This window comes from Staurois parvus, unplaced genomic scaffold, assembly GCF_062004578.1.
Source record: "Staurois parvus isolate SC_StPar_1 unplaced genomic scaffold, SC_StPar_1.0 ptg000172l, whole genome shotgun sequence".
Classification (NCBI taxonomy): domain Eukaryota; kingdom Metazoa; phylum Chordata; class Amphibia; order Anura; family Ranidae; genus Staurois; species Staurois parvus.
The window spans coordinates 555,836-577,128 of NW_028317968.1; the positions used below are offsets into that span (position 1 = coordinate 555,836).

The following is a 21,293-nucleotide window of genomic DNA, read 5'->3' on the forward strand; positions in this document are numbered from 1 at the left end:
TGCCACACTAAGCATGGACAACAGAAAGAGGAGACGAGAACTGTCTGAGGACCTGAGAACCAAAATTGTGGCAAAATATCAACAATCTCAAGGTTACAAGTCCATCTCCAGAGAACTAGATTTGCCTTTGTCCACAGTGCGCAACATTATCAAGAAGTTTGCAACCCATGGCACTGTAGCTAATCTCCCTGGTCGTGGACGGATGAGGAAAATTGATGAAAGATTGCAACGCAGAATAGTCCGGATGGTGGATAAGCAGCCCCAAACATGTTCCAAAGACATTCAAGCTGTCCTGCAGGCTCAGGGAGCATCAGTGTCAGCGCGAACTATCCGTCGACATTTAAATGAAATGAAACGCTATGGCAGGAGACCCAGGAGGACCCCACTGCTGACACAGAGACATAAAAAAGCAAGACTACAGTTTGCCAAAATGTACTTGAGTAAGCCAAAAGCCTTCTGGGAAAACGTCTTGTGGACAGATGAGACCAAGATAGAGCTTTTCGGTAAAGCACATCATTCTACTGTTTACCGAAAACGGAATGAGGCCTACAAAGAACAAAACACAGTACCTACGGTAAAATATGGTGGAGGTTCAATGATGTTTTGGGGTTGTTTTGCTGCCTCTGGCACTGGGTGCCTTGACTGTGTGCAAGGCATCATGAAATCTGAGGATTACCAAAGGATTTTGGGTCGCACTGTAGGGCCCAGTGTCAGAAAGCTGGGTTTGCGTCCAAGATCCTGGGTCTTCCAGCAGGACAATGACCCCAAACATACGTCAAAAAGCACTCAGAAATGGATGGCAAAGAAGCGCTGGAGAGTTCTGAAGTGGCCAGCAATGAGCCCAGATCTAAATCCCATTGAACACCTGTGGAGAGATCTTAAAATTGCTGTTGGGAAAAGGTGTCCTTCCAATAAGAGAGACCTGGAGCTGTTTGCAAAGGAAGAGTGGTCCAAAATTCCGGGTGAGAGGTGTCAGAAGCTTATTGATGGTTATAGGAAGCGACTGATTTCAGTTATGTTTTCCAAAGGGTGTGCAACCAAATATTAAGTTAAGGGTGCCAATACTTTTGTCCAGCCCATTTTTGGGGTTTTGTGTGACATTATGTCATATTTGCTTTTCTGCCTCTGTTTTATATTTGTTCCAATACATACAAAGGGAATAAACATGTGTATAGCAAAACATGTGTTAATGCAATACCTTTTTTGTGTGAAATACTTGATTTTCAGGAAAAATATCAAGGGTGCCAACAATTTCGGCCATGACTGTACAAGAAAAAAAAGACATGCTACAACTTTATGATGTTTGCTATTTTTAAAACAAATGTCTCCCTTCAGTATTCCGGGAAATTTTCACTGCAGACAATCTCAATCCTATAACAAATATTATTTTTCAGAATAGAGAACTGGAAGCTTCAAGTGCTTTCAATGCTGCTGCCTAAATTACATAACTGGCAATCTTCCTACATGCTTGATTAAATTAAATATTGAGGAGCTTTTGTAAATGTATAGTCCCTCCAAACTATTAAAACAGTTCAGAACTTAAAAAAATACCAGAGACAACTCTTACAGGCTTTTTCTGTAAAGCAGTACCAACAGCAAATATTATAACAACCAATGAGTTGTACATTTACTGTAGTCATAGCAATTAGGAGATCATTTCTAACTAGTTGCTACATGTCAATGTTGCTATTTGTGCTGCTTTAATAGCTTTGTCCACCTACATAGGCAAAAGGCATCAGACGATATTCAGGAGACCCTGCACCAAGGTTTTGCCCTAAAATATTGTGCAATTTGTATTCCCTCAATAATATACCTGTAGCTTGATACCATCTTAACACTTGTGATGACCCCTGGACTGGTTCCTTTTGTGTCATTGCACCTGTCATTTGGTACCCATTATAAAACATTCTAATCTTAGTTCCGATTCTTAAGAAGAAAGCACCCTTCCAGATTTCATTGGATTTGCTGTTTAAAACTATGGTAAACTTGAAAGGTTGAATAAATGCTACAGTACTTTGAAATTAATTTATACATAAAAACACCTTTTAAAAATGATTATTTAAAAATGTAAAAAAATGTTTGAGGCTGTTAATTATTATCTTCGTTAATAACGGTCATGTCCAGTATTACCGTGATGCAGAACAGGGCAGATGGTATTCACAGAATACAATTAGGATTTAAACTTTCGTGACTTCATCTTGGATTCCTTTTGTGCTGCAACACGTAATTTATGAGCATTACACATATTTTTCAGAATTTCTAATGCCTTTTTATTTGATTGGCTGCATATCCACTTTTAGTTAATAATCCTATTTACAAATGTATCAAAAATAAGTTATTTACAATCTCTTTTAATTATTTTGAAAGCTTGCTCTATTTTTATTCCCTAATGTACAAAAATACCTATTTCAAGAATTATTTCCTTTTTTCTCATCTGCTTAGTTCCCAGGGAAGCACTTCAGCAAAGAAATATTTCAGCATTTTTTTGTTTTTTACAATATGAGTAGTTATTCCATAGCAATATCTTTTCCCTATTACTTCCCCATCAATGTGGATTTATTAGATCAACAGTTACTATTTTTAAACAAAAGCTTAGCTTAGGTAAACACAATAAAACATAATTTTAATAGAGTAGTAAATGATGAATAATTGCACTAATATTTTCTTTAGTCCATTCTTTTTGTTTTTCATCAGTGCTGTTCTATGCCCTTAATGTTTAGAGCACCCTGCAATTGTTTCCTATAAATTAAAAGTGTTTTTGCCAGGCAGGATTTTTTTCCAGGTAATTGAAAACCGGTATAAACCAATTATTTTTTCTGTCCAACTTTACAACAAATTTGTGAATTTGCAGGGATTTCTTTCCTCTTGTTGGCTTATATATAAATTATTTTAAATAATGACCAGCAATATGTTTATAATGTTTTTTGTGGCAATTCAGAAGTTGCACAATTTTTAGTCCTACGTAGAGTTTTGTGATGATCTGTCATCGTGAGGACTGCCATCTGAATTTTCTGTCTCACCTTCGGAGATGGCCTGCATTGGGGCATTGTATAGTCGACACCTGACACTGTAGCGACTACTGCTTGCGACAGGAGGCACGCGAGACCTTCCTACTCTTGAAGCAGCAGTCTTTAATGTAAATCCTTCTGACATGGCTCGAGGAGTGCAAGGTGATACTGGGGAAAATACATCACTGCCAGGTGATGATAGTAAAGATTCTTCAAAACTAGAAGTAGACTCTAGGGGCAAATCACCAAGTGACTTCGGAGTTACTGGGCTCTTCAGTATTTCAGTAGCTGACATACGGTAACTGGTATCTGTTCTGCTGCCCTTCTTAAGGAGCAGTAACTTAAACTCTTCATTTGATGTGTTTGACTTTTTGGCATTTCTGTAGATGAGACCAGCAGATCTTTGAGAACTTCCTGGTGTTGTTTGCTGGGGCTGTCCAGCTACAACTTTTGTTTTGTTTTTTACAGCCGTCTCTCCAGAATCTTTTCTTCCCAGAACTTTTCGTTTAGATCTGTGTTAAAAATATTGAAAAATAGTGGTTACCATTGGTTCTGCAAGACCTCAAAAATCATCACAAGCATTGTGGTGGGCAAGGGGAAACCAACATTAAAGACAAAGAGCTTACACCACTGCACTAATATGAATATACTACCATGCTGGGGAATATGAATATGTATAACATATATAATAAAATAGAAGTAACCCTCCCAACACAATTAAAACATCCTAAAACATGCAATAAAACCAAACAACTCCCCTCAGCCTTAAACTGGCCATAGATGGGTAGTTTTTTCAGTCAGCTAGTGGGCTGAACAAAAATAAAACTAACGTATTCCTCCATCCAAACAAATGGGGTGGATGGAGGAATCCCCCCCACCCCACGCCGGGACTGACAGCAGCTCCCAATGATATCAGAATACACTGATCATTGGCTGCTGATGATTGGCTGCAGCCACTGATCGAGAAAGGTTTTTTCCAACATTCTCCTTTAACAAAAGTCAATCGTTTTAGCAGGGATGGCCACACATTGAAATTTGGGGGGGGGGGCTACCTCTACATCTATTTTAGAAGCCAAAGAATTGTGAAATATTTCTTTATAGATGATTAAAGGATAAGTTCACCTTTCATTACATGTTACACCCATATTCAGAGTGTAACATGTTACGAATATACTGGCCTCCACACCCCTGATCCCCGTTGTGACAGCTAGTGGGGGATTTTCTCCCTCCCACTAGCTGTGACAATTTAAAAAATATTCTGAATGAGAACACTACAAGTTCCAACAGCCTTTGCAGCTGATGGCTTGTAGTTCTCAATTAACTACCACGGCACTGTGGAGCGCCATGGTGGTTCATTGAATCTTCCTGTCCGTAAGTATCTGCTTGCCCATATGAGGTGTATTGGTGCACAGATACACTGACAGGTCTTGCAGGAGACCTGCATGGTAAAAGGCGATCTGCTGATCGCTGGTGCAATGCTTTACAGGCTCATGAAACAAAAAATAATAAATGCACATCTATCGGCAAAAAAATGTGCATTTATTATTTTTTGTTAAAAGGTGAACTTATCCTTTAACAGTAGATTTCAGCTTAGGCAGTTGTGAAAGTGGCTTCTTTGACTTTAAGGGTTTATTGTTTCAAGATGTCAGCACTGAAAACAGGCAAACTTAGAAGCATTCTGCCACATGATTGATCAGCATAAAATTGATAAATAATTACCACAACCACAATCTTCATTTTATTCATTCATTATATTTTTTTTTAATTTTATTTCCTAATATAGGGTTTTGCACTGAAATTTTCCCTTAGCAGTTTTTAATTTAGCGGTCATGCTAACTAGCTAACACTTTTGAAAAAACATTGCAAATTTACTGAACCATGCATAAGAAATTAGAGATCAGTGGCAATTTACTAATGAACCATTTTACCTGTGAATAGCTGCAAAAAGATCTTCAGTAGTACGGGGCCTGTTAGGTGACACAAAGACATCATCGGTGTCTGCCTGGGAATCCTCACTCATTGGAGACATCAGAGAGTCCTCACTTACTGAGGAATCTATAGAAAATTAGAATGCATTGCATACATTATATATACACACAACATACATTATTTTAATGATGACTTGAATTTACTAAAGAAAGCCACATTGTTGTAGGCTCTTAAATACGTGTTCTAAGGATCAAATATAGTATACTATTTGCTATAGAATACAGTATATAGTGATGACTGCTATAATTGTAGAAAATAATACCACTACTTAAATTTTATAACTAAATCAGACTTTAAATTTGGTCTGATATGTGTTAATGAAGAAACTATTTCATGGCTAAACAAAAAACAAAACTGCTGCAGGCACCTGCACCAAGAGTAAAAAAAATATAATCTAATATTTTTAAAAATATAATAATAAATATACTATATTTATATAAATATATTTATAAATAAAAGAGATAATAATGTCTCCAATTATAATAAAATGACAAGAAGCTCATATGTTTTAAAAGGAAAATATAAAAAATTAACCTCTCCAGGAGAAATCGTCCATACTTTCTGATGTATCTTCTGACCTGCTATCTTCTGAGGCACTTTTGGTTGGAATACCTGATACAGTTTCATATTCCTGCTCTGGACTGTCGTCACTGAGTGGATTTAAAGTGAATATTTCTGATTCAAAGCTGAGAGTTTTTCCAGGCACTTTGTCACTCTTGCTTAAGACAGGTTCACTGGGCAACTGAGATACATCAGAAATATTGTCTTGCACATCAAATCCAGTGTAGAGTCCTTTAACAGGTTCTTTCATTGTAAATGGGTCACACTTTATTTGTAACTCATACTCTGCTTTAATTTGCCCTTCCCCTTTAGTCTGACTCTTTTGATCATTTGCAAAATCAATGCTATCTACAGAGTAATCTTGCACATACTTTGTTATTGTTTCTGGGTTTGCTGTGAAAATAGTTTCCTCTATTATTTCTTCAGGTCGATATTTATGGTGTTTCTCGGTTTCATCTTCTTTAGTTCTAGTGATCAAAGGTGGTGGCATTTCAGGTTTGTATAAACCATGACCAGTAAAAAGGGCAGTTGCTTGAAAAAATGCTTCAGGGCTTGTATCAACTGGTGATGCATCAATATATGGAAGCATTGCTTCTTCAGTGGAGAACTGATGTATTATTGATTTCTTAGGTGCTAATACAGGTGTTTTCTCATGGGGATATGTATCCACAATTATTGTAGGATCTTGGGTACATAGGATGTTAGTGCTTTCTTTATGCCTAGAGTCCCTGTGATGCTTATTGACAGATCTCAGATGTACAGATTTCAGCACTGAAGGTGTTATGGCAAGGGCTGGAGAAGAATTTGGATTGAGTTCATCCTCTGACACATTTTGATTGCTATGACTAAAAGCAGTTACCTGTGGTCTGTATGGCAATGGTTTATGTAACACATGAAGAGCACTTAGGTCAAGATGACTAGGAGGTATAGTTGGAAGTTCTAGTTCTTTACTTAAGAAAAGATTGCCAGACTTTGAAGGATGTTGTAATGAGGACTTCCTTTCTGGAACTTTTGGTTTTCTCTTACTACCTCCAGGTGACAATGGTCCAGAGAAAAAAGGTGTAGGGAAGGATGAAGTAGGTGTTTCTGACTGGCTGGAATAGCCACTTGATGGGGATGCTAACCCTGCCAACTTTTCTGGTGAGGCTAATTTAAATTCATTCTCAACTGAGGGAAGAGAAGGAGTGGTGGCTCGAGATTCAGGTTGTGAGTTCTGTGACTCTGAACTTTCTGGTGACTTAATGCATTCTATGACGGTTGTACCCGTAGCAGTGCTCGAATTTGATAAAGACCTATAAGGATCACTTGATTTCAAGTCATTGAGTAGCCATAGATCTGCATAGTGAGGCTGTTCACTTCCCTCATCTTTCAATGTTGCAGTGTCTGGGTTATTAAATTGTGTATTTTTCTCATCATGGTCATCCTGATTGACCCAAGCAACATCCTGTTGATTTGGTGGAGACAGGTTTTCCACTCTAGAGGGTGCATTTGAAGTCTCAAGTGGCAATTTCATTTCCCTGGAGGTGTGAAGCACTTGTTGTGCGCTGGTAATCTTTGGTTCTTTCGTCTCAAGAACATCTGTGTAGTTGTCAGAATTTTTCAAAGATGAGCATCGTTTTGGTGGTGGAGGCTTTGCCTTTGGTTTTTTAAATGACATGTTCTGTATTCCTTGTTTTCTGTGATCCACATAATGTTGCCAAACACTGTCTGTACTCATGGATGAAATTCCAGTGTCCTGTTCATTTTCAGTCCCTGGCGGTGCATAGTTACATATGTAACTCCTATTACCATTAAGACCACAGTCAAAATGCATGGAGGTGTAATATCCTTCAGTGTCTACAGAGAAATGAGATGCTGTGTCTGCTTTCTCTGAGGCAGGCTTTTCAAGAAAGCTGTCATATGTTCCAAGACTGGCAAAACTTGGACAACCTAAACCATCTCCCTTTAAGTGCTGAGGGCTGAAATCTGGACGACATGAAGCATCATGGTGATGGTGAAGATAATTCCATTCACTGTCACTAGTGTTACTGTTTGGGTCATCAAGCAGATCTGCAACAGTTGATGTAAAGGAGCTTGCCCTGTGTCCTCTAAGGCAGTCTAAGTGATCATCATTATATTGTTCAATGCTAAATACGTTTGAGTCTTCACCGGCATTGGCCGCAGTATTTAAAGATAATTCAGAATCACAATGTGAAGAGCCAGTTAGTGGAGGGGATGCTGCTGGAGGTATTGTTTCTGAAGTCTGGGATGGACATGTGGAACTACTTCCACTCCAGTTTCCACTGGATGACTGATGATCATCTTTCTGATCTATGTGTGTGCTCAGTAAAACTCCTGTAGTGGAAATCGAGTGAACAGGGCTTCCAAATGTGTCAGAATTTGATGAAATGTCACAGCTGCCTGAATCAGCCATTCTTGATAGCCTTGATCTCCCTCTTTCATTCAGTTGAGGACTATGGTGAGAATATGATAACCCCAGAGGTTGGTGTTCTGGGGAATCTTCACTGGTCAAATGGTCATCTTTCTTCTTTAATGTCCTCTCTGAGCTGCTTATATAGCAATCATCTTTATAACCAGAAGATTGTGCACTTCTATCATGATCATTACTTGTTCTTGCACTTTCTCTGGGAAGACTACGTGAACGAATTCGATTGGACACTGTTGACGTAAACATTTGGTCACCACTCTCAGTCAAAGCTGCAATGTTTCCTGCAGAATGTGAGAGTGATGCTGCCACTCCTTGGCCCCTCTGAGCTCTAATTCTTCTCCTTGATGGAGCAGCAATAAGAATATCCTCTGTTTGGCACTCTGTATCTCTGGTTCCAGATCTCCTATTTGAAGAGTTTGCAAGCTCAGGGTTGTTATGAACTATAACATTCCGTTCCCTTGCTACAGGAGACTCATCTGAATCTACAATAAATAAATAAACAAATATAAACTTAATATTATTATAGTCTTATTATTAAATTACAGTCTTAAATTATCTAGTTTTCTTAGACAGCATTTCAGCTGGTTAAGCTGGAGATATTATAGTACAAAAGAAAATGTAAAAAAGAAAATGATATGGCTCACATTTTTTCTTGTTTAGAAAGTAAAAATGTAAGATCAAGCAGGTTTTTCTATCAAAGGATTGTACAGTATTTTATATATGTTTTTTTCTTTATTTATGAGGTTCAGCGCATTTTTTTTCCATTTTTGGTCAATTAAATATAAAATACCCCATATAGATATTTCATATTAACTATTTTCAGCCAGAAGGTGGAGCTACAGGCCTCCATCGCAATGGATTTGAAATCTATTGAGGAGGTACCCATAATAACATGACTTAACCACTTGTCCATTAGATGATGACAACTATAAATAGCTCCAAGCTTGGCAGCCATGTAGTAGCTATAACATTAAACAGACTTATGCTAAATGAAGAGCCAAACCTATTTCTTGTTGCACTCTTCTGGGAATTCCTGATATGGTTTTTCTCCTTCTCAGTTTTCGTCTCCTCTGCAGAACAGATTGTGAATGAACTAGGGAGCAACGTATGCTTGCTTCTCTATCAAAACCAACACCTGGAAATAGATACATCAGCCTTGTTAATTCTCACTTTAGTTTTATTTCCTTATTTTAATAAACATGAAACTGTTCACACTGATACACCATTAACTGTATTTTACATTTAATCAGGTTTATTTTTTCTGTTTGGATTAGCCATACGTGTCACGTTTACAAGATAAGAAATCCATTAATTCACTGCATTTTTAAATGGAAAGCTGTAGTGGGAGTATCTAATAAGGCAGAGAGAAAGTGCCCATTAAGGTAACACATAACATTAGATCATAAATTATCTTTAAGCATATTGGCTACATAAAACTGAGATCAGATGACCTGCTAAAGGTTACTCCACTTTGAATGCTTTCACTGGGGTATGAAAACAGCTGAACATATTTCCAAGCATATATTGATAGACTTCTGTTCACTCCTTAATACAATACAAATACAGTTCAGTTTGGCTTGTCTTGAAATTTTGGATAGCATTTATTATTTTTAAGTCTGTAATATATGTATATTTCATAATTTAAGTGGTTTTTAAACTCTGTGTCTGTTACCATTTCAAATAATTCACTCTACACAACTTCAAAGAATATTTCTATCTCTGTATGATGAGGTGAAAAATGGTTACAAACATTCGGGGTGCCTGGCATGTGCACTGATCAGCTGTTTACAGTTGGCCTCTGAGTAGTAGGCTGCTACTACATTTGGTTCAGCTTGGTTTGTTTTAGTACAAGAAAGCCAAAGGTCAAAACCCACTACTTTCATCCCTCTAAGTGTGAAGGTTTTCCACATCATAGGTTGAGGTAGGTTTTCAGGCTTACCTTGTTAATTTCTTTTGCTTACAGTTTTTTTTCCCCATGAATTATATTTATTAATGCAAATATCAACATACAAAAAAAGGCATAATGATAAACCTTACAGAAGATACAAGGAGTACAGAAGTAAGCACACATGTAAGACAAGACGCAGCTAGTATCCAGTGGAATTCCACAGTGACAACAGTAAGATCAAAATTAGAAAATGAAGCATATCTCCAAAACTTAACATCATTGCATCTAAATACATATAAAAGAAACAAAAGTCGCCATGACTAAATACCATTGAATAATCTTGATCGTCTTAAAAGTGATCATAATACATCAGTAGTAAAAAAAGAGATAAAGGGGAAAAAGAGAGAGAGAGAAAGAAGAAAAAAAAATGGGGGGTGGGGGGAGGAAACAAAACTGACAATGAAGAACATAAAAAGAAAGCCAAGAAGGGACAAAAAAGATCACAATCAGGAAAATACCCAATTTCTCAGCCAGTAGAGCTCTAGGTTTCCATAGTCAGGTCAGATTCACAGAAGTGTAAGAGAAACAAGCTTTAAGACCAGAATGCTGCTCAATCGGAGAGAGTGCACAGCATTCCCCACAAGAACACAGATTCTCTATGGGGTTCTATATAGTGCCATCGGTACAGGTCCTGTCGGTGTTGATCCCTTCCAGAAATCACGGTATTCCCCAGTGGTCTGAAAGTGAAGCCAGCACGCCCAACGTTGGGAGTACGTGTGGATAGAGTCCAGGGCAATATGGATCAGTTCCTCCAATTCAGCCAATCTATTCACATGCAAGATCCACTCTTGCAAGGTGGGCATCGTTGTCGTACACCAGTTGGGATACACATTCGCGCTGCTGTGATAAAAAACATGGGCAATGATCTGCGATAAGAAGATCCCATAACTGAAAAGGTGGTGGTGGAAAAGGTGATGGAAAAGGTATTGAGGGGGACTGAAATCTAGGTCAAAAGATATAATGCGGACAATTAGGTTATGCACCTCGTTCCAAAAGGGCTGAATCATTGGGCACGTCCACCAGACATGCAGCATATCTCCCACATCTAATCCACAGCGCCAACACTGATCAGAAGTGTTTGGGAAGATCTTCCTAAGAATCATAGGGGTTCTATATCATCTGGAAAACACTTTAAAATTGTGTTCTTAGGCTGTTACATTACTAGACCCTTTATGTATCACTGCAAGCACTGTTTGCCACACTTCCTTCGAGAGGGAAAGGTTGAGGTCCTTTTCCCATGATGCTACTGATTTGAGAGTCTTAGGAGATTGGTTCTTAAAGAAAAGTATGTAAATTGTAGAAATTCAATGACGTTGGGGGGGATTTCGAACAACATAACTGTTCGTAACAAGAAAGCGGTCTACCAAACGCTTGTCGCCTTTGGAAGGAATTTAAATAGTGATGCAGTTGAAAGTAAAGCCACCATGGTAAAGAAAAGGACGGAGAAGGACCTGTCAGCTGGGGTTTAGTCTTAAATACTCCTTTCTCAAAAAATCGAGTGGCCACTAAGCAATCTTCTGGACAACCTGGGAGCCTGATTCCACCCTCGATCCCATGTAGAAATTCGGGGTTAAAATTCAGGGGGGTTAATGGACCCATAGTGGAGGAAAACTCATGATCCGAGGCGCATGCCTCACGGAAGCTACTCAGAGAGGCCGTTATTAAAGGATGATCTGTAGTCGCAGCTCACATATTTCCAGCTACCAGCCTGGGAAGAGAGGCCAGAGGGCTGGGGGCACACGCTTGTTCAATGGCGATCCAATCTTTCTGGGCCTTATGAAGGTGCCAATCTACAATGCACACTAGATGGAACATTCTGTAATACAATTTAAAATCCGGTAAAACCATACTGCCCTTAAGGCAGGGTAGAATAAGAGTATTTAGATTTAATCAGGAAGGTTTAGAATTCCATTTAAAAGATTTTACAGTGGTTCTCAACGATTTACAAAACGCTACTGGGATTCTTATGGGGACCATTTGAAAAACAAAGTCAACGTGGCAAAACAGTCATTTTCACAATTACTGCCCTGCCGAACCATGAAAAACATGCTTTGTCCCAATTTTTCAAATCCTGCTGAATAGATGTAAGCAGAGGGAGAAAGTTTTGTGTGTACAATGATTGGGGATTTGCTGTCAGTTGTATGGTATGCCTAAGTAGGTAATTGCGTCCGTTTGCCAGCTAAATGGAAATTGTGAACACATCTCTGCATCAACACGGGATCTAGAGTAATGTTTAGAGCGTAAGATTTGGAGAAATTGATCGCCAAGTTAGATAGATCACCAAAATGGTTCAGCTCCTCTAACAGCGAAGGAAGGGAGGAAAGGGGGTCGGACAGAAAAAGAAGCATATCATTGGCGAAAGCCGCAATCTTGTACATCTTGTTCTTAATGTGAATACCCTTGATAGACTCCGAGTGCCTCAGGCAGTTTAGGAATGGTTTCAAGGTCCGAATGAAAATAATAGGTGACAGGGAACAACCCTGTCGAGTGCCATTGTGGATTTGAAAGGCGTCTGACAGGTGGCCGTTTACCTTGACTCTGGCTGTAGGGGTGGAGTACAGCGCAGCAATGCATTTGCACATCTAGGTCCCCAAACCCAAGTGGGATAAGACCGCCAACATGTAGTCCCAGGCCAGCCTGTCGAACGCCTTTTCAGCATCCATAGACAGAAGTAAACCTGGGACCCCATGATACCTAAGCCAGTGAAGTGAGTGATACCCACAGCCTTAATTGTATTATATCGGGCCTCTCAGCCTACCTGATCTAAGGAGATCCAGGAGGCAAAAAAGAGTAACAATCTATTCGCTAAGGCTTTCTCGTAAAGTTTAACATCCACATTAAGTAAGGATATGGGTCTGTAATTACGGACATCTGTTGGGTCTTTTTCTTGTTTATGAATAACTGCTACATGAACTTCCAACAACTGACTAGAAGCTGCTGCATCTTGAGACCATGTGTTAAAAGCGGATAAGAAATGGGGAAGCAACACCTCATCAAAGCATTTTATAATAATGCACGGATAGTCCATCTGGGCCAGGGCTTTTCCCAACTCTCATTTGCTGGAGGGCCTGCTTAATCTCCGCTTCAGTGAGGGGTCTCACCAAGTCAACCATCTCTTCTTGGGGGATTGCACGAGGGCAATACTTAGACAGATGGTCCTGAAAGACTTTGGCTCTGGGATGGTCATTAGCAGTCGAGGAAAGTCGGAGGTTATAAAGTGCCTCATAATAAGTCTTGAATTGGGAAGCAATTGCCTGCATACTATGATGGTGGATACCAGTCTGGTCTCTAATTTTGTGCACAGTCATACTTGCTTTATGAGCCTGAGTCATTTTGGCTAAGAGCTTGGCACTCTTATTAGCATGTTCGTAGAACAACTTTTGACTTTAAATGAACTGACGTCTAGTCCGTTTTCCCAGCTCCTCCAACAATGAATCCCTTGCTCTGGTCAAGGAAGCCATAACTGATGACAGTTGTAAACGTTTATGTTTGAGTTCCAATCAATCACAAGCCAACTTTAAAGCAAAATTAATTAATGGTAGAATTTTTATGACAGAAGAGATCCAATTTGTTTCTTCTGTCATAAGTACTTCCCCTTGCCTGTCATTGTTAATGTACACTGAGCCAAATATGTTCAGCTCATCTCATCTCATCTTGGCATACATTTAGGGCACAACTCTGTGCCCTGATGATGTGACATCATCACGGTCCCCCAGTCAAGTGGCTGAAGAGTCAGACCTGGAAGGAACACCAGGAAAAGATAGAAGTGCCCATGACAGCCGAGAGCTCTGACACTGCATTGCTGGAGGAGATTGTTTGACTGGTAAGTTTATCATGATGTGCTAATGTATGTTTCATACTAGTACATTATGGTATAAAGTCACCAGGAGCCATTGTAATATTTTTTTAAGACAGGGTTAAATTTTACTTTAACTGGTATTACTACAGTGAATTCTGATTGAATGCTATGGATTACTGAATTTAAAAAGACCTATCATAAAAATCACACTTCACATAATTAATTTTGATCTTTTTCATTTGTATATCTAAAATAAAGAAATGCATTACTTTAGCTCTTTTATTAAGAATTGGCACTTTAAAATAAGAACTCATCATTAAATAAGTCTGGCAGTGTTCAGAGATGTTAACCCAGGGCACATTATTACTTTTGTGAAAAAAATGTGCAGTTATCTTTTAAGAAATTCACGTGTACTCATTTTTTTATATGTTTTAGAAAGGTTGTTTTTTTTTTTCAAAACAATCCTATAATATTTTATAGATTTTGACATTTCTAACCTATTTAGTTATATAGTTTCTAAATGGTATAGTTACTTAGCTTTTTCCCTTTTGCCTACAAATTGGTACAAATATCTCTAGTTCTGATTGTAAAATGTTTACACCTTGCATGAGGCCATGTGAGAACATTAGAGCCATTTGTGTCTATGTAATGCTCTAAGGGTGAATCAACATTTCACAGACACAGCTAGCTGTGTCTACAATCACAACATAATGTATAACCAAGGGATAAAAATGTATGAGGTAGATTTACTAAAATTGGTGCACTCAGAATCTGCCGCAGTTGTGGATGGTAGCCAATCAGCTTCTAACTCCAGCTTGTTCAATGAGTGTTGAAAAAAAAACAAGCAGCTGATTGGTTTCTCTTCAGACCTGTATCAGATTTTGCACTCTCCAGTTTTAGTAAAAAACCCTTTTAGTGATTTCTGCACGCATTTAGTTTATTTCATTAATTTATTCCTTCATTCATTCTTTAATTTAAGATCATTGTTTTGTAAATATAAATTAGCATATTAAAAGTACTATTTATTACCATGAAACCAATGTTACTTATTTATGGATGTGGTAAATAAAAAACAACACACAAATTACAGCTGCTGTCTTGCAAGTAAAATGTTACAGAATTGTTGGTATTTCTCAGTAATCAAAGCCATCAAAATTCTTGCTCCCATTATAATGCCTATTATGATACAAATAGATATTTTGAGACATGGCACAATATTGTAATGTTTGAATTAAAGTGACGTTATGTAAAGCTTAACAAACACTGATCCTGTTAACAATGTGATTTGTTATTTTAATGAATATTAGCACTTCACCAGCTCATTAAATTAATTTTGTATTAATATTAGGAAACTAAACAGTGATACATGAACAAGATTTTCCCTACCTTTAAAGGGCCATTGGAAGACAAAATAGTTTTCCTACAGAACCAGACAACATTTTCAGTCAGTAAATCTGACATACAAAAGTACACCATTCTGCAGTGACTTTCCAGGCGATGATCAGATGATTTTCAAAACTAACCTCTATTATGTGTCATTTCAAACACTGCTTTTGTCCCATAGACAGATCCAGATAAAATGCTGGTAAACACCACAACCCTTACTTAATATAACATTTTTAAACAAACTGAAACATACAGTAAGTTATTGGTTGGTTTGTATTCTTTTACTCACTGAAATGCTTTATATATCAATAAAAATTGCATATAAAATGTGATGCATGGTTGGATGCAAATGTATTCTTTGTACAGTTAAAAGAAAACTAGTCTTATGTAAAGTGTGCCCATTATTTATCCAAGTGTGATAGGAATGCAGCCAATCAGTTTACAAACTAGTGATCACACTGCCATGTAAATCAACTTGCATAATATGAACATTTGAACTGAGGACCACATTGCTTCAGTGAAGAAGTGAGAACCACTAAGCCACTGTGCTGCCCAACTACCAACTGCTGTGAAGATAAAGGGCTTGCAGTCTTTACATTTATTTCATTGATATTTAGTCTGGTAGGCCCTTGCATTACAAAACTGCTGATAAAGATGAAAGACTTTGTACAATAGACTATATCATGTGTGGCCAGTGTAATGTCAATCCAATAGTAGTAAAAAAAATACAGTAATGTATATATTACAACAACTAGAATATCTACCTAAATGTGTCTTTATGCTAAACTTGCAAGTCCTTCAAAAGCAAAAATGGGAATACAGGTGCTAGGAGCTTTGCTGCAGTGCACAGTGTAGTCAGTCTAACACAAATACCTTGCTGACATGAGAAGAGAGCAGAGTGCATGCAGTAATGACTTATCTGTATTCTGCACTCAGCAAGCTGGGGATGGGTCCTTGACCAAGCTATATTTTACTGAAATGGAGATTTAGGACCTAGCTATCCTATCTGGCAGTGGTGCTGGTCCACAAGTCTAGATCAACAGAATTACAATTTTTTGTATAGATACAGCAGTTCATTTATATGTATTTAGGTCTGTAACCAGCTGCTTGGCTGGAGATAGTTTTTAACATTTTAAATAATATTTTACTAAATATTCCCACAGAGTAACTAACAAAAAATCTACTAAGTAACATTTATGAAGCAGAGCCCTACTTGATAACTCCCCTATAAAAATTACTGAGTAAAGACATTGACATTGTTAAACTCTGCAGAGGAAACTGGAGCCAATCCAGTGAAACCTAATATTTCAGGTATTGTTGGATTCTGGAGAGCAGAATCATTCACTGGTATGAAATACCTAGCCTACCCCAGGAACAAGGACTATGTAATGTCAAATGGACAGTCTAGGGGCAAAGAGTATGTAGGAACCACAGTTTTTTTCAGAAAACTAAGACCTATTTTTCCATATATACATATATGGACCCTACAACAATAAATATGTTCACTCTTCAGGTCTTTTCATATTGTTACATTATATGATAATTGCATTTTTAAAATCTGTTATAAAATATAATTTAGGTACTCTACCAGAGACATTGATGGGAATAATGCATGATGTAATCACTTGGGAATCCTGTTTCATCTTCTCCTCAGGGGTGGGCAGAGGCAATGCTTTATTCCAGTTGGTTTGTTTATCCAGTGTTGATGGAACATTAGGAATTGGATTTTTTGGCCTTTGTCCTAAAGTCATTTCATCTTCATCCTGAGGTGGATGAGCCTGTAAAATTTGTACACGTTAGTATTGGTAAAAAGAGCTTGCAAGCCCACCAGGAATGTATTTAATCCATGCTTGCTTTGTCAGCGAGGAACCAAGGCAAAATTAGGGAAGACTAATATTTACAGTATATTCCACATACATAGGGGTAGTAACAGAGATACTTAATGTTAACACTTCAAAATGAAAAAAAAAATGGTTAATAACAAACCACCAAGAACAGAAAAGAAAAAGTCAAAGAAAAGTAAAAGTAAAGGGTCAATCTTCTCTGAACTCTTGTACAAGAAAAAGATTAGCAACAGGGATAGAACATGGTAATGAAATGTATGAAATAACGTATTTCACTCACACTGTACAAAAACTAGATTTGTTGAATTTGGGCTAAGAGTACACCCCTATATTCTAAAATCTCAATTTTTTTACAAAATTTTATTAGTCTTTAAAGGTAATTACCACAAATATATGCTATGGATTACCATTATGGAGTCTGTCCTCTGTTATGTGAACTATTCTGTATTAGATATTCTTTCCATTGAATGTTGTTGCTCACTATTGCTAGCTCCCATCTGTTCTTAGTTTACAGACTTCAGATTCTCAAGAATATTAAAATAGCATGAAGTGACACTTACCTTGTCAGTGTTTCCTGTCCATATAAATTAAATGCCACATGAAATGGGATTTTTAATATGTCTCTGCAGAAAATCATACAACTTTTACTACTTTCTTCCCTCATCTGCAGCTTTTGTGTTCAATCCCAGCAGACATGAATAGCTCATACAAACTACAAGCACAAAAGACTTTGTTTCCTAGGTAACTCGGTGGGAGAAAGTTTGCTGCCTGCTTAAGGGGAAAAGGCTAGGTTTTGTTGCTGACTCCTTCCCTGAATTACAATAGACCCCTGGACAATGACTGTGTAGTGATCCTACTGTTGGCTAATAAACTATTATGATTATTCTATGAGGAGCAATGGTGTAGTATATTAGTGGTCAAGTGTTCCCTGCATACACAATACTCACATTGTTAAAGGTTTTATTTATTTTTATTTTGTTTGTTAACTATTTTTCATCAACACAAATAACCTTACTTAGCATTAAGTAATGGTCCAAAATATTTGCATGTGTCTCCTATTAAAATTTGAGATGACTCAAATCAGGTGCTGTATGTGACCACATATTAATATTTACATTCTGTGCTGCCCTATACAATACCTCAAAAAACATATCAACTTTAAAGTGCAAAACATTGCAACAATCACAATATATAGGTATAATAGGCAAAAATGTGGATCAATTCAATTTCAAGTGAAAATATCATAAAGAACATATACATTTCATTATCAATATAAGTGTGTTGATCACCATAAATAATTATCTGTAAAAAAAATGTGCAGGAAAACTATCCATCCAATCCTCAGTACAACAGTGCACTTCCTGCAAGGTGATTGTTTATGTGTCCATCAACCACGGAGACCCCCATAGAGAACTCTTACTGAGAAGTTATCTAGGTAGTAGAGATGTGTTGTTTTATTAACTGATCACAGTTGCTGGAAATGTTTCTTGTACTTATTGATCTGGATGGTTATGCTTGTTAGTAGGGTCAGAGTGGTGCCTATTCTGCACCAGGGGTGTAGCAAGACCATACTGTCAAAGGTCTGCAATATTTATTTGCAAGTGGCCAGTAAGAGATGGCAACTGCATCCCAGTCTCTCTTCTTTTTCTTTCCATTTGTTTTACTGCTCCAGTGTGAGACAAAATGCATTGGGTGGACATCATCACAGGTACCGCATGTGAACGACTGGTGGTTTATGACTTGGAGAGGACTAAGGATTTGATTTACTAAAGGCAAATAGACTGTGCACTTTGGAAAGTGCAGTTGCTCCAGAGCTTAGTAAATGAGGTAAAGCTTCACTTTACAAAGAATAACCAATCACACGCACATTTTTGCTTACACATGATTGAATCATGGAAGTCAGCAGAGCTTCTGCTCAGTTTTGCTGTGCACAGCCATCCAGAGCAGTGTGCCGAACTGACAGGGAGGAGGACTGTTAATAAACAAAACAGTCCTTCTCCTAGTTAGAGATGCTTGGTAATCACCCGGCACCGGCAGGTAATCACCGGCCGGGACCCGGAGATTGACAACCACCGCCCCTACCCAGAAATGCAAAATCACGTATATATATATGTGATTCTGTGCACCCCTATCGCCATGTAGCAGTATATCTGCTATAGGGCGGCGGGAAAGCGGTTAAAAATGGTGCTGTTTGACCTTCTTAATTTTTTAAGGGGTCAACCAGAATTGGCTGATTTTATTTTCACAAGAGGGTCTCTATGGTTGTTGGTCACATAAAAGAGCACCCTGGAAGAAGTGCACTGTTGTACTGTGGATTGAATACTTTTCTTGAACATTTTTTCACAGATTTAAATCAACCAGCATTATATTGTTAATAAACACCCTGATGTGACTTGGACTTGAAAATGAATTGATATGTATTTTGTATATTATATTTATGCTGTATATTGTGATTGTTTTACTATTTTGCAGTTTGGAGGAGATAGGTTTATGAGTGATTACTGTGTATAGGGGATCATGGCACGCACTCATTCATTCTGTGTTAAGATATCATGCCAGTGTTTTAATCACCTGCTAGATAGAGTTTTTATTTTATTTTTAGCGTAGAGCATTGACTGTTTTAGGGCTCATTCACACTTGACTTTATTTCTAACTCTTCCCAAACACCCCTATAGCGTTTGACAGGCGTTAGACAGGCAGTTGGGAAGCGTTTTTAATGCTCCTCAAATGCTCCCCAAACGCTCCCCAAATGCCCTACTGCATGTACTTTTTTGAGACATTTGATAGACGTTCTCCAAGCGTAAAAACTGCACCACAAATGCCTATAATGAAGTTAAATGGTATTAACGCCCCCCAAACATCTTGGAAATACCTTGCAAATGCCTCGCAAATGCTCCACAAATGCCTGCCAGACATTTGAGGAACATCACCATAGGCTTGAATGGCAGGCATTGAAAGGCTTCTACTCCTCCTGGCTCCACATGAGGCGTCAGTTTTGCCGTGACGCAAACGCTTCAGTGTGAACAACACTGTATGCTGCCATGTGTATAATTTTCATAGGCGTTTGAGGAGCGTTAAAAACTAAGGTCTACACTTTCAGTTATGTTTATTATAATTCCTTAAAAGTTTGTGGACCTGATTTCAAACCATATACACTATACCAGTAAAAGAGGAATTAGTAGGAAAATATAGGGAGTTAGAAAAGAAGTTTCAGAAGTTAATATTAAGAGTAGAGCATTGTCATTTTTATCTGGACAGAGATACACTTAAACTTGCTGTTCTCAAATACCTTTCTACTCCATGGGGTCAAATGGCAACATTCAGTAGGGGAGGACGGACGGGTTCTGTTAAACTAAGAATATAAAATGTGGGAAAACACATTAAAAGCATGCATGGATGGTAAAATAAAATGTGGCATACACTTTGGCAGACTATGTAACATGAGTAGAGATAGTGAATGGATCTGAACCCTGGACCATTATGGGGAAATTGGGTGAATTTGGTCTTTTTCAGTTTGCTGATTCTCATCATCAAGAAGCCTTTTTATGATGGAGAGCGAATATTGCTATCCACTTTCCAGTGGACACCCTATATTACTCCACATTGAAGCCTAAAATGCAGGGTACAGTGTGGACTTGCAGAATCCCATAGAGTTCTCTCAGCTTAATACAGCAGGGAAAACTCTATAATTGGAGGAGAGTATGGTCATGTGAATTTGACAATTCTTGTGAACAGGTTCTCTTCCTGGATTATTTTTCCCCCTCCAGTTCATCCTATCAACTAGGAATCATGCCTTTTATTCCAAGTTACTAAGAATTATGAATCACATCATTCTCATCAGATTGAACAACTTTCTAGAAATATCAAATTTTTGTTGGTTTGCTATATTTGCCATAGATCAATTCACTCACCTCTAAAAATGATTTTTACATAAAAAAAAGTATAAATAAATGTGAATTATAATGTGGATAAATAATGCATACAGAAATAATACAAAAACAATGCAGATTCCAGGTCAATGTACCAAAATAAAGTTTAAATTCAAACATGTAATTTAGTGAAAGCAGACATGTTGTGAGAACAATAAATGTCACACAGTTAAAGGGTTTAGTCAACCCAAAACTGTTGTTTAATTTTTTGATAAATAACAGAATGTCAAAGTGGTAGTAAAGTCTGTTTTTACACTTGTACCTACAGGTATTCCTAAAATAATGCTTACCTGTAGGTACTGTAAATATCTCCTAAACGTGCATCATTTATGAGATAATAACCTGTATATAGCACTGGCGCATGCGCTCTGAAGGAACGGCATGCCCATTCCGTTCCTTCA

The 21,293-nt window shown here is 37.8% G+C and overlaps 1 protein-coding gene across 3 annotated transcripts in view; it reads right to left on the reverse strand.

Annotated features, from left to right (window-relative positions):
- Window positions 1–2,246: 2,246 nt before the first annotated feature.
- Window positions 2,247–21,293, reverse strand: part of NHS (NHS actin remodeling regulator) — a 298,499-nt gene continuing 279,452 nt past the window's right edge. The window contains exons 4-9 of one of the 3 annotated variants that reach the window (XM_089676563.1): window positions 20,253–20,315; window positions 16,708–16,897; window positions 8,990–9,121; window positions 5,532–8,468; window positions 4,937–5,063; window positions 2,247–3,520 (exon numbers count right to left, since the gene is read on the reverse strand). In XM_089676563.1, coding sequence (XP_089532689.1) covers window positions 2,959–3,520; window positions 4,937–5,063; window positions 5,532–8,468; window positions 8,990–9,121; window positions 16,708–16,897; window positions 20,253–20,315 — 4,011 coding nt within the window. In that variant the 3' untranslated portion in view covers window positions 2,247–2,958. Of the gene's footprint in view, window positions 3,521–4,936; window positions 5,064–5,531; window positions 8,469–8,989; window positions 9,122–16,707; window positions 16,898–17,523; window positions 17,659–20,252; window positions 20,316–21,293 lie in introns of those variants that run through there. The other 2 variants (XM_089676562.1, XM_089676561.1) reach the window with 2 other exon arrangements.